Source organism: Toxorhynchites rutilus, chromosome 2 (assembly GCF_029784135.1).
Source record: "Toxorhynchites rutilus septentrionalis strain SRP chromosome 2, ASM2978413v1, whole genome shotgun sequence".
NCBI classification, from domain to species: domain Eukaryota; kingdom Metazoa; phylum Arthropoda; class Insecta; order Diptera; family Culicidae; genus Toxorhynchites; species Toxorhynchites rutilus.
In genome coordinates, this window is record NC_073745.1 from 46,562,562 (window position 1) to 46,577,251 (window position 14,690).

Here is a 14,690-nt window from a genome sequence, read left to right on the forward strand (position 1 = left end):
ACGAAAGATTTATAACAGTTTCTGACGTAGGAATGTTTTGAAAATTTGCTTATGCGTACCAATCGTATAGGGAATTGTTTAAAATTCGTATTGATTACAATCCTTAGACTGTAAATGATTGGTTTTGCTCATTTGTGTCCTTACCAACCCGTAATGTCAATAAGGAGTAATTACAAGTACCAATTCCTGAAATCATCGGTAGCAACATTCAGAGAGTTTGTAATTTACTGTGCTACATGAAATAAAGGAAAACGCGAGTATTTGTGCGTCGCTCAGGTCGTGACACTTTTTTTTTTTCTACCGTTTCATCAAGTAATAAATGATCGTTCTTTTCAGAACTAGTTTCCAAAGAAGTATCCGCTGTGCACTTTCGAGTTCAAGCATTCAAGCGTCTAGAGGCACGCTTTTCTCAGGGAAAGCACCACCCGACCAGAGAAGATGCGTACAAATCACCTTTGATAATGCTCCGTAAGGATGCTACAAAAGTATTTCCGTTTTTGGCCATTTTGCCATGGTTTGAAACAGTACGTTAAGTTTTTCGTTATGATCGATCAAACAATTTTCATGTACGCGTAAATCGTGACCGATCACTTCCGAGCTTTCAAACTGTCATACCGTAGAAAATTTTTGATGCAGTACGTAGTGGTTTCATGGCATCCAACATCCTCCGCAGTATCTCCTGGAATTTTTTGGACACCGGTAATCGTACTCGTACGTTTTCAGAAGAATTCAATGGAAAAGTGTTGAAGTTATGTTATGTTTGAAACTAACAACTGACTTGTACAGTGCAGAAACAGAAACCTCAAAAGTTTTACATGATAAATCAAAAACCAGACGGTCGCACACCCTGTAGTGGGAACAATTAAAACAATTTCATGCAATCATCCGGTATATATTCGCATAGAGATATCTTACTTATTAATGGGACCATACTCAATTCTCCCAATCCTGTCGAGATTTTTATTGTACAACGAACAGCAGTAATGTGCTGTAACATGTAATCATTCAACGAGCTTCTGGTTTGGATCACTAGAGATACCGTGGGATATCTACGAGAAGCTGAAAGATCGAAGTGAACATAAGATTCACCTTTCGCACCATAAAACGGTTCAAGCAGGCTGGTTCATGGATAATTCAACCAAAAACCGGATTAAGGCTATCCGTGAAAACTCCACATGTAGTGAAAGTAGTTAGATACTAATCAATCCAGACGTAAGATGGCCACGGGGGTAGGAATGTCATTCATGCTACGTATTTTGAAGAAGGACCTGGACTTGCGGCTTACAGAAAGCCGCGTGCTCACTACAAAAGTTCAAAGATTTCGTAGCCACTGACAAGCAAAAGGTAGCAAAAGTTCAAAAATTTCGTAACCTTTTCAAGCGGTGAGAGCCTCTTTTCGGATGAGTAATCTGTTGCTGTAGAATCAATGTAACGTGCAAAATGATCGAGTGTATGCAGAACAGTTTTCAGAGATTATCGGGCCTTCTAAAGATTTTAAAATGTTTACCGTGTGATGTTTTTTTTCTATTTATTGAACCCAATGTTAAAATCAACACGAGGTTCTATAGTACAATGTTTTGAGCTGATCCACGTACTCGTTCCCAAAATTTTTCGAGAACACCACAATGCACAGTATCCTATAATTGCTCGGTTTAGCCATCTGTAGCCGTCAACATTATGTCACAGTGTTGCGGATCTACTAAATCATCCTATGTTCCGAGTCTGCATCCATTGCTGCTTTCTTTACCCTTTCTCATATTGTCCAACCACCATCAACCAACTACTCTCCACTGGATGCCCAGTGACGCATATGTGTGTGTGTGTGTGTGTGTGCATGTTTGTATTATTATGTGTATTTGGAAGATGACTGAAAGATACCGTCGGTTTTTCCTTTGATGTTTTATTTCAAAAGCTCTTTTGTTATTGTTTTTTTTTCTCACTGGAGTGTTTGGCTGAGAGCAAAAAGGGACGGGAAAAACTTCCACCCCCGCCCATCGCTGGGTGTGTCGATTTTGTATTGCATTTTGTTGATTCTGGGGCCCGGAGATGGTTTCGGTGCATCAAACGCACCGAACTTGGCTCTATTACATCCGCTTGAACAGTTTCGTTCTCGGGAGTGGATGGCTGATCGGGACAAGTGCTTGTTGTTCCTCTTCTCGACTCATGTTTGCATCATACACGCGTTGCTGATGTACAAGAAAATGGTTGGTAATGATCAGGAGGGAAAACAGCGTTATTGTTTTAATATTTTTCATTTTGTAAAAAAAATGCTGGCGGTATGGTGAGAAGTGGGAACGGTGGGTAGAAAGAAGAGACACTCCTCAAAGCGGTGATTAAGCATGGAGAACTTGAAGCAAGAAATGGCTCTTCAAACGGAACGCCAGGATGAAAGAAGAAAACCCGACAAGATAGTCCCAGCCGGCAACGCACAACGAAGAAAGAATTTTTCTTCTCGAGGAAGACCGCTCTTTGTTTGGCACTTGTTTGGTCGTCGTCTTCGGCATGGGCATCATGGTTTTTTTTCTATTTATATATTACATTCGGTGCTCTGATGCACTGTTGCAATGAATGCGAGTAAAAATATTGTGCGAAAATTTTCTTGCAAACATCTTTGAAATCCAACGCCGAAGAAGGTGACACTTTCTTCGTAGCTTCCGCATTTTCTTGCATTCTCTCTGTGAATATTTAATTTTTCTTCAATTTTCTTCCCCTTTGCCCGTGGGTTCCAGAGACCTTTTTCATACGAATCACTTTCAAGCAAATATGTCCGCTGCACAAAAAAATGGTTCGCCCAGCTCAACAGTAACCACCTGCAGTCATTGGCAGGAAAAAAGGAAAAAAAATTATTAAAAACTCGTTATTTAATGAGCTGTAGTTACGCTGGTGTCGATTGTGGGAGTGAGCGATCTCATTTTTTTTCCTTCTGCACTCTTATATTTATTCATCGGTTTGACCTCAGACAATTCCGCTCTTCTTTTGATGACTATGTCTCGTTTGGGTACACCAAGTGGAGTGGAAGAATCGAAGCCCTTAACAGTAAAGCGACGAAAAAAAATTTCCCTTTGCGCACTGGCCAACACGATGACAGGGTGGACGCCAAGTCGATGAATGGCTCAATGGTTCAAAAAGAAAACACAGCTTTGGAAGCAGAAAAATCTGCATCGTTTCAATAGCTGCTCGTTTCACTGGACAAAATTATTCCTTTTAATTTATTTGCGAGCGCAAGACGAAAACGAACATTGTCCACAGGGATTTTCTTTTCGTGGTTAAAGTGTTGGTTTGATTCAAAATTGAAGCACTTGCAATTCAAATTTTGTTTTCTTCTCTGCAACGGAAAATCTTTCAAATTATGTTCACTGTCCTCAACTACCAACCCAAGGGAGACCAATTTTCCATCATTGTTCATGTGATGGTGAGAAGAGAAAAACGCAGAATTTTGCATACAAAAATGGATAAGACAGGAACATCGAACTCATGGCGGCCACGAACACAAAACAACAAAAGCAAGGATACCCCGTGATAACCCACCCGGGATGAAAGAAAACAAGCCTAAGCACTTCAGACATGCAAAACACAAAAGGCAATTTTTCAATTCCACAATTTTGCAATTTTCGCTTTGATCTTCGCCGCCGTCAGAGCGCTCCGTTGGAGGTGGGAAGGATTCAAAAAAGGGAAGAAAAAACTCTACCCCACATCAGCGGGTTGAATTGCGGAGGTCGCCGTGTACTTCGACGAGGCTGCTGCTGCTGCCGTTGACGAAAGCCTGACGAACTCGTTCGACGGTGTGAGGTCGCGCAGGCAATCAAGTGTGAGTGCGATACATACCAACATGCAAACACGAGCGCTTGTAGTTCTGATGGGGGTGGATGGAATTGCACCATAGGCATTGCTGTTCGACTATGTGACGGGTTGCATTTCGGCTGGTTGACGATAAACTAGCCTCGATGTAGGGTGGGTTGACAGGTTGTGGCCACGTTTCCGTTTCCTTGGCAAAATGATATTGTTGATTTTCCAGCCTACACCAATCTTGTCGGCGATCATAATCTCACCATTGGGGACATATCAATCATATCACGATTAATTGATTCGGTGATATTGTAGTGGGTTATCCATCATCAATTCAGGCCTAGTTTACCCCGAAAAGGACCTAAAACAGTCAGGCGTATTACGTATTTTGATGTCGAGTCTCATTGTAATTATATACCGTTTTGTCTCATATTCCGAACAGTCTCAAATTCCAAACACTTCATTTTTAATGGTAGATTTACTTATCTTTTATGTTATAAATAATTGAATAATGAAAACACATAGATTCTTTGAGGTATAGGCTTCATTTTGGCATCATTTACAGGTATCGATACAGTCTTATTAGGCTTATAATATAAGAAATTTGCGAAAAAGTGACAGCCAAAACCAATGACAAAAAGATTGCGTTAGTAAATTCCGTGAAAAAAACAAACATTGTTCATTTTTCAGTTTTTCTAGTTGTTTCAAATATTTTTTTTGTTGTTTTCATGTTAAGTGCTAGAGAATGTATGAACCTACAATAAATGGGTGAAAAAAAATTATATTTTATACAGAAATATTCATTAAAATTAATATTGAAGTATTGTTCGGGATATGAATCAAGTTTCTACGCATGAAATCAAATTCCGAACACCTCATTTCCAAATGTAAATTTACTGAACATTAATGTTATAAATAATTGAATAATCAAGACCCTGAAATTCTTTGCGCTATAGCCTTCATTTTAACATCATTTACAGGTATCGATACAGCCTATAATTTATAATATTAAGCATTTGCAAAAAAAGTGACAGTCAAAACCAATGACAAAATGTTTGCCTTAGCAAATTCTGTAAAAAAAAAACAAGCATCGTTAATTTTTCAGTTTTTGTAGTTTTTTCAACTATTTTGTTTGTTATTTCCATGTTAAGTGCCAGAAATGAGAAGAATCTACAATAAATGGATGAAATAAAATGATATTTCATGCAGAAATCTTCATTAAAATTAGTGTTCGGAATATGAATCAAGTTTCTACGCATGATGCAATTTGCGAACAATTCATTTTTAGATGTGAATTTACTGAACTTTAATATTATAAACAATTTAATATTGAAAACCCTGACATTCTTTGGGTTATAGACTTCATTTTAACATCATTTATCAATACCGATATAGCGCCCATGGTCCCGAAAACATGTAAATTATAAGAAACAAATACAATCAATAGTTACAAAACAAAATCTGTTTTTTTTTTGCGACCATAACATTTTTCTAAAAAAGACTAGCTAATTGACTTTAATTTGATATATCGATCATATAAATCGGTCCAGTAGTAGATTAAAAGTTATGATTTGAGTTGATGCATTTTTGCTGTTCGAAATTTGAGACAAAAGTGATTAAACATATTTTTAGTTTTTCACCATGAATATGTATTTGTAAATCAACTCAAGACTCAAGACTCTATTGTATCCAAAAATCAAATCAATGTCTCGAAAGAGTACCATTTTGAATAATGAGACACTGTTTAGTGGTCATCAAAGCTTAAGAGTCCGGAATATGAGACAAAACGGTATGCAGCCCTTCCATGCCAAACCGATATAAAGGTCCTCAGATTTTCGTGAAAAGTGGTAGTTTTGTTTCTTATCGCATAGGGTATAGGGTATAGGGTATAATCATGTAAACAATAAAAAAACAAATTCAATAAATAATTACAAAAACAATATCAAACTAGTTTTTTGGCTTTAATTTGATATGTTGATCATATGAATCAGTTCAGTAGTTACTTCAGTAGTTATGAATTTTTGAAAAAAAGGGGAAAATTAATTTTTCGGACCATTGGTTGAATTTGAAAAATCAGAACCAGAGATACCAACCTTCCTGTTTTTTTTTAGAATTTCTCAGACTTTTTGGGGCGCTCACTGATAACCTGAAAAATCACACAATGTATTCTGATTTCTCCTGATTTTTATACTTTTTACTTTATCTGAATGAAAATTATCCGTAAAATATATTCCTTTCAAAGTTTTCCTCTTTGGAAACTAGAACTGTCATAATAGCTCTCCGGTCCGCAAATGTATAATGATTATAATAAATTAAATTCTCTTGATACAAAGTTTTACCTAACTTTATGAACATTGCGAATCGGTTGAATAAGCTTTTCCAAAGTGAAAATCCCGAATCATTTTCAATACACACAAATGTTTCGAGGTTTTTTTTTACCTATTTTTTCGTCATTTTTGGTGCAGATTTTGTACGGTACAGAGTACAGATTTTCATCAAAAGGTACAGATTGGTAAAGATTTTTTTCCGCGTGTGGAATTTCTCACATCCGAACAAAGCAACATTAAGATACATGACGACTTTCACGCCGCAGTATCGCTTGGAGCGATTTTTTGAAATTTTAATTCATGATAGTACGCAATCTATATTAAAAAAAACTATGTATAATTATTATAAAACACACGGAAGACTTGCAAATGTAAATGTAGTATTTGTAGTAAATAAATGAGTATTTTTTCATGATACATTTCTACAACGAATATTTTCGATGGTACCGATTTTTGGACAAAAAAGTACAGATGAGAAAGATTTTTAACCTCTCTGGAACGTATTAAAATATGGCAACACTTTAGCATGTTTCGAGATTTTTAAAAAAGCGCTTTCATAAAACCAGAATATCAGCCGAATTAAAAAAAATAAGAACTAGATTAAGTTTGAGGAACCACATCACCTTGTATGATGTGTATGTAGAAGTACTCGCAAAGTTATTGATGAGGAAATTCGTTTTCAGAGTGTAATATAATAGAAACTTTCAATTCAATGCCAATATAATAAGATTTTATATACCATTTTCTCGTCAAATTCAAAGTAGAATCAATTTTAATGTTGAAATAATATCTATATCTCGATCAAATAAGATCAAAATAGAAAAAAATCACAATTCATCCATGCTTTCCTCATTTCGAGATTTTGCAGCAATTTTTCGATGGCAAAAGCTTCAACTCTATGACCAGCAAAAAACCAAAAATCTACACGAACTTTCCGGAAAACTGAATATGAGCTATCCTGATTTTTTAAAATTATATTTGTCAACCCTGATCCAAACTCAAAAACGATAAAAAACACCTATCTGATTTTTGGATATGTTATGTAAAAAAACTGAACCTCAAGGAAAAAATTTGAATAAAATATAGCGCCCTCTATCTTCAACCAAGTAAACTATAAAGAACAAATGCAATAAATTATTACGGAAACAAAATCCATTTTTTTCTCAAGTGTAACATTTTTTCAAAGAAGACTAGTTCATTGGAATTGGAATTGGACACCCTAACGAAAAAATGAAAAAAAAGGGCTAATATTTTGCGATTAGAAACAAAACTACCAGTTTTCACGAAAATCTGAGGACCACTATATCGGTTTGGCATGGAATATCCTATAGGTTACATGATTTAGGGATAGACCTACAGCTGCCTTAAATCATGTAACATATAAACCATTCCATGCCAAACCGATACAGTGGTTCTCAGAGCACCATATTTTTCATATTTGTCTTGAAATCTCAGGACTTTTAATTTGACATATTCAGAAATCCGGGAGACGCTTTTTCCGTTTTTAAATTATGATGTTCCAAAATTAGCATGTTCTTAGTTTTCATTCAATATGCAACCTATGCAACTATACTAGTTAAATGTAAACACAATTGTCTATGTCATAAAGTCGAAAGAAGTTGTGGAGTAGTAGCGATTTCATTTCAATTGAAATATTAAAAGAGAACTTTCCTTCTTCTTCTGTAAGAGCCATGAACCACTGCGACCATTAGTTTGATTGATTGTAGTGACAAAAAAGAGGACTTAATTCAAAAGCAATTGTTTCCAACTATACAGTCCTACGTCAAGCTCCCGTCCGTGTCTCTAGGCACATACTCTTCAATATTTTTTTTTTCAAATGATCACACATATTACATATTCTTTGGCTTAGTAAAAGCTCATGTCTTTACTTGGCAGCAGTGGCATAGTGTACGAGGGGCGGTCCATCCCGGGTGTCACCACTAAAGGGAACGAATCGTTATTAAAATTGGTCATATGATGAAGGTTGTGATTTTAGGTAGCTGTCACTAAATGTACAAAGTTAAAAAAAAATCGAGAGGGTAGGTTCAATGTTTTACGTTATTTTTCAAAAATGGATGAGATTTCGCAAAGTATTAATCATTTTTAAAACTTGATTTCCTCTTTTCTGGCGAGTCCGATACGGCACCACTATACAGTCGTAACTGATTTTTACTAAATAGTTCGTTGATATTTAATTTAGGAGGGTAGTTACATATGTTCTCATTCTTTCAGATCTTTCTAGGGAAAGTTCCGTGAATAGCACTTTTATTAATATTCATCTTGAGAAGAAGCCATGATCCATGAACAATGATCATGCTCACCTTATTAATAGTCATTCTAAAACTCTTGTTCGTTGTGAAGTTGAAAACTTTTATGGAAACAAAAAATCCAAGTGTAAAAGTCGCAAAAGACGTCTCATATTCCACGACTTCAGGCAAACAACAACAATAACGACAAAACCCGTAACTCCGATTGGCTTTCGTTCCGAGGGGTGTGAACAACTCAAAAGTTGGCGCGCGAAAACCATCCTTGATGACACTTCACTGCCGCTTGGTCTCCTCTAGAGCTTTTTACGGAACCCCGTAGCTTTGATCTTCCCTTTCGAGGTGGTCTAATTTTCGTTGGTGCGAAAGCTATTCACACTTTCGCCGTTGATGTCCTCAGATTATAGCAACTCTGCTTCACGTGCAATTCGTTGCTGGTGGAGTGCACCCACCACCATCATCAAAACACCCCCACTGTCGGGACGATGTCTTTTCAGAATAAGCCTTTCTTGTTGTTCTGTTGCCTGTTGCCTTATCGGATTGTGCTGCTCTTCCACCAAAGAAGGGCGAGTTTTCTCATTAGGCTTTTCCTTGTGTGTTTTGAAGGTGTCATTTTTGATTCGTTGATTTGATTCCACCTGAAAGAAGACTGATTCGATGCACATCGATGCGATGCTAGTCTGTCCATAATAAAATTGTTATGTTTCTTCATTCTTGAGAACATTTTTATCAAACGGTTCATCCTTCCCTTGGGGTGTAACGACAAAATATGTCAACCGTGCGCCGTTATCCTTGTTGGCTGAAGCATCATTTCCGCTGGAAGTGGGTGTAATGTAACACTATACTCCTCTATCTATCATGGTCAAACATACAGCTACAGTGCACTATCGCTGTCGGCATGCTCAAATATCAAACTATCGGATTTAATTTGTCCAATCTTCCGTTCCACGTGGAAATTCCGCCCCCACCATCATCGTTTTCCCGCCAGGGAACGGTGGGACCGAGAATCTGCAGACGACCCATTGCTTTTTTTTCGAACTTTCACTTTACACCAATGTATTATCCACTCCACGGGACGGAACGGCAACGGTGCATTTGCTGGACGATGCTGACCGTGTTTGAAATTCTATCTCTTAAGTGGTTTGTCTCTGTATCCCTTAGAGAGCACCGGCAGGAAAGCAAAAAAAATTGGTATTCCAAACGAAAAACTCCAACTTGTTTCAAATGAGTCTTGCATTTCGCTTTTCGTTGAGCCGGAAGACCTGTTTTTTGTTGCTTGGGACTACTGCCGGATAACGTTTTTCGCTTCAAGGTGCAGATAAACGGTTTTCCACGAGTTTCAATTCAAACCGCCCATCGTTTGGACAACTTCGTCGTTCGTCCGACAAATGAAGGGTGGAGAATTATATGAGTTCGGCCGTAAACTGGTGCTTTGCCATTTTAATCATTATCGAAATAATTTTGACTGCGCTGTAACTTTGGAATTCCCTATATCTAACGTATTTTACTTCCGTTTCATCTCCAGGGCATCGAGATGGAATCGTATGGCAGTAACATCACACGATACTGGAAGCCGACCAACAAGTGCCGCAACATCCACACCAACATGGTCACGGAGCCGATGCAGGACGGCATGATCGACATGCCAGCGATGGATGATCACGAATCGACCAACCTGGTGGATACCGAGCTGAAGGCCAAAATGGCCCGGCCGAACGCCAACAGCCACGGGGGAGGCCGCCCCACATCGACCATGGGACACAGCGGGGGCAATGCCAGAACTCCGAACCCTCTGGTCTTCCTAATGCTTGTGGCCGCATGGGGCAGCTTGGTAATCAGATAAATTTAATTAAAATGGGAGCAGACCCCCGCCACCGGTTGTGATCATTGTCCTGCCGAATGTGTAATTATAGTCCCAATATATTGAAGCAATTCCGAGGAGAAAGCTAGATTTAAAAAGGATACATTCGAAATGAGGAAAATAATTAAATCCACATGTTGCAAAGAAAAAATGATGTCCAAACCAAGGATTCAACGGAATTCCGAAAGGCGGATTCCCGAGAACTTTAATTACCCGGTAAAATCAAAATAGATAGATCATTACAGAAAAAACAACACATCGGAACGTCGTGGCCCCACCTAAAAAAGATTGGATAGTGATCTACTGCGGGTAAAAATTCGAGGAAAGCAAACGAAAATTACAGCAAGTAAATGTTTTATACAGAGTTCTTCCAACAGAGGAGAAACCGATCGAAGGAAAGCAATGAAAACACCATACGTAACCGCATCCACATCATCGCCAAAACATTCGCGTTGCCGCATTCGAACCGCGAGGGAACCGAGCCTGGGAGCGAAAAATAATTCGCCGTAAAAACGAAATTCGAGGAATGTGTAAAAAAACTGAGAAAAGCCGCAAGGCGGACGGAATCCGCCTGTTTTGTATTGTACATACACCATTAAAGCGAAATTTAGATTGAAGATTTTTTGTAGGGAATCGTGTGGCATATTGGAGCCTTCCGGAATGCTCGTTACCAAAGAATTACAGCCAAAATAGGGCAGTAGAACTTGTATAGTAGTGTATATATATGAAAAACTAAATTACAGCAAAAAAAAATTCAACAAAACCTGATTAATTGTTAAACGATCCAGTGAAGCACTAATCTATGTCATGGTTTAATTCCAAATAATGAAATAGTCAACGCAATAGCTAAATCAATTACAAACATATTTTTAGTCTTATCGAGTATCTCCAATCAAACAGAAGCTAAGAATGTTGAGAGCAATATTCTATGCAAATCAGACAAGCACGGATCAATCAAAATCGGAACGAAGTGGATGAAAGGCAAGACTCATACGTACATTTATAGTCATAGAGTGAGCACAATATAACTCGCGATAAATTCTAACTCGTGTAAAAATTGTACCTAATAAACAAATCTATCGGAAAAATAACGTGCTGTGTTGCTTCTCGAAGATGACATCCTGTTCTCCAATAACAAATGCTGTGTCTCCTTTCCCACGTTGAGCCCCGACCGAACTAGGGGAGCTCTGCGGACCACTAGTGGACTTTTCTATAAGGTACATGATTGAATGATTGATCTGAAATTTGGAACATACATTTAATTCTACTGTCATTATAAAACTGCCAATTCCATGATCTTAAAAAATTTAATTTGGCCGCCGCTAAAAAATGGCTGAATGGCTTGATTTGGAGAGTACACTACACTATGAACAACATAAATTCGAAAAGGTTACCACCACAAAATGGTCGACTATGTATTTTTTGCAATCCCCTCAATATTGGTATAAAATGAAATGATTTGACTAATAGAATACAGTATATCATCAAAATATTCCGTAGATAGTTAGGTGAGAAATAAAAATTTAAAAAATATAAATTTTTTTTTTGAATGGTTTTAATGTAGAGAAGTATACTAATGATACAGATAATTTACTTAAAAACTAGAAAATTAGATAAGTAAAAAAAAACTTTTTAAGTTAAACGGTTTAATGTACTGAAAACTAGAAAATAATTAGACTAGTACAGCGCGGACTCGATTGTATACAGTTTTCGATTTCTTTTCACTGTATATAATCGAGTCAAAAAAAAATTTTTTTTTATTTGTTTTTTATGCACGTATGTTCCGTTTTTTGATTATAAAATAAGAATTTAATTTTTGATTCATCCCCTCAAAGTCATAAAACACCTTTCCCATTTAAAAAATTCTAATTACTTCAGAATGTGATAGATGATCATATTTGATAATAAAAATTCTTCTACACATATGTTTGAATTCCAACAATGACAGAGTTATTGAACTTTTTCTTTGTTCCCGATCCTGTTTGCCTTAAACTGGCTCTAATTTGCCAAGAATCTAACAAGGCCTACCGATGGCTCGCCTTCATCTCATCCACATCGAAAAAAACGATCTCATTCTTGGAATACGAACAAATGAAGTATTTAAGTTTGCCCCAAAACGTGCGGTCCTTAATGTGTTAAAAAAAGCAATCTTAAAACTGAAACATGAAACGTCGAGATTTACTGTTATCTCAAGAAATATATGACCATTGTTCTGATATTTAATTATGTCGCTTTTCAGATGATCTTCAAATTTTATAGCATATAATTATATAAATAATAAGATTCCCTCGCAGATATTAGTTAAAATCTATATATATATATATTTTATATATATATATATATATATATATATATATATATATATATATATATATATATATATATATATATATATATATATAGATATATATAGAAATGAATTTCCGTATGTCTGTCTGTCTGTCTGTCTGTCTGATTCTTATGGACTCGGAAACTACTGAACCGATCGACATGAAAATTGGTACGTATGGGTTTTAGGTTGCCATACAAATGAAACCAAATTTGGCATGTGGAGGTTTTAGGGTGCAATAAATGATTCTATGGTGGATAGATACTCGAGACCTCCCTCTCCTAGGGGGGGAGGGGAGGTGAGATTTTAGGAGGCACGAAACGTTTCTAAGTTGAATAGACACTACCTCCCTCCCTCTCTAAGGGGAGAAGAGGAGAGGGGTCTGTCTTTTTTCTATCATATTTTCTGTATCAAATATTTATTCCATTTAGCGGAGAAACATAGTATTTGCAAGCCGTTGAAAAATATTGAACGAGAATTGTGTCTGAAAATAATCTGATATTATAATGATGAGTTTTGGTAAAATTACTAGGAATTTTCAATTAAAACCAACGGGGTCGATTAGAAGATCAATCAATGAACAGTTCTGCGATTGGACTCATGAACTAGCGCTTAGTAAGAAAACCTGAATGTTTGAAGGTATTGATAACAAAAAACAAATTTTAGGCGAGACGAAGTTTGCCGGGTCAGCTAATGATCAAATAAAAATCTTTCAGCTATTCATGAAGCGTCGTGAATTCAAGTATTACAGCCTGGAACAAACGATTCAATCTGTTGATCTGGGACAAAACATACGTCGCACCATCCGACGCGTTCCCTTCAGACCATCCTTGTGAGGAATGTCGTCCTTATGAAACTGATCAATCATTGCACTGTAAATACTTTTATGATCAGCAGCACCAAGCGATACCGCGGCGTAAAAGTCGTCATGTACCTCAATGTTGCTTTGTTCAAATGTAAGAAATTTCACAAATGGAAAAAATCTGTACCAATCTGTACTTTTGACGTAGGACTACGTCTAACCGGAAGATATAGGGGGTGAAATGGAAATCTAGGCACTGAACAAGTAGGAAAAAATGCAAGATTTGGAACGCTTATAACTCAAGCATTTCTCAATAGATCGCAAAGGTTTTTGCATCAATTGATAGGAAATATATCTACGCATCTATCATAATGAATAACATTTCATTTTTCTTGAGATAAATAATTGAATAATTGTGAAATATCAAGCATTGTCAAAATGCACTATGTGCCCATTTTTGATTGGTCCATTTTGTGCTCCTCAAATCGTACCGACCAAAACGGGCAACCAGAGCAGCAGCGAAATAGAATGAAGCACGATTGGAAAGGAAAAAGAAAAAAAATGAACGAAACATTGGTCGCAGTCTCACACATGCGTAATTCTCGAGCCAGCCAGTCAGCTTAAAAATCCCCGCTCCGCTGCCTTAACGATCATTCTCATTCAAACCGTACACCACATCGGTTCGCATCACAACACATCAACAAACCAACCCTAGCAGCCATGTCTGGACATGGTAAAGGAGGAAAAGTGAAGGGAAAGGCAAAATCCCGCTCGAACCTTGATCTGGAGTTCCCGCTCGTGTTGATCTGGATTTCCCCGCAAGGGTAGCTAGACCGAGCGCGTTAGTACCAGTGCACCAGTCCACCTAGAAAAATCGCATTCAGAACAGAACACATTCAATTCGGTGGACATCAAGACAACAACAGGCAGTTGCAGCGAGTGGCGAATGGCAAACGCAATCGCAAAACGGCAGCAGGTAGCAGAAGAACAAAGTTTGTTCTTTGTGTTTGTGTTTGTTCTGCTTTGGTGGCAAATTCAGAACAAGGCGGCATCGAGGGCGTTCGAAATGGTTTTTTTCAAAATCACGAGTACAAAGTTTTCTAAATTGGAACCATTCCATAAAACAAGGCGCTTTTCAGGGCCATTAAACCTTCCAAAAAAGAGTTTAGGAAATACAGTTCAATGCTTTCTAAAACATTATCCAAAATAATAATAAAACACAAATTGATTTTTTCATAATTTGTTTGCCAGGATCTGATGAGTATGTGAATTTGGCATTTGTTCTGAGCTTATTGATAGTTGGGGACTTTCCTGATTATTT

The 14,690-nt window shown here is 37.2% G+C and overlaps 1 protein-coding gene across 2 annotated transcripts in view; it reads left to right on the top strand.

Annotated features, from left to right (window-relative positions):
- The window catches only part of LOC129765110 (MOXD1 homolog 2-like), a 285,645-nt gene extending 274,308 nt beyond the window's left edge, over positions 1–11,337 (top strand). For both annotated transcript variants that reach the window (XM_055764984.1, XM_055764985.1), the window contains exon 10: positions 9,903–11,337. In XM_055764984.1, coding sequence (XP_055620959.1) covers positions 9,903–10,220 — 318 coding nt within the window. In that variant the 3' untranslated portion in view covers positions 10,221–11,337. The remainder of the gene's footprint in view (positions 1–9,902) is intronic.
- Positions 11,338–14,690: the final 3,353 nt, after the last annotated feature.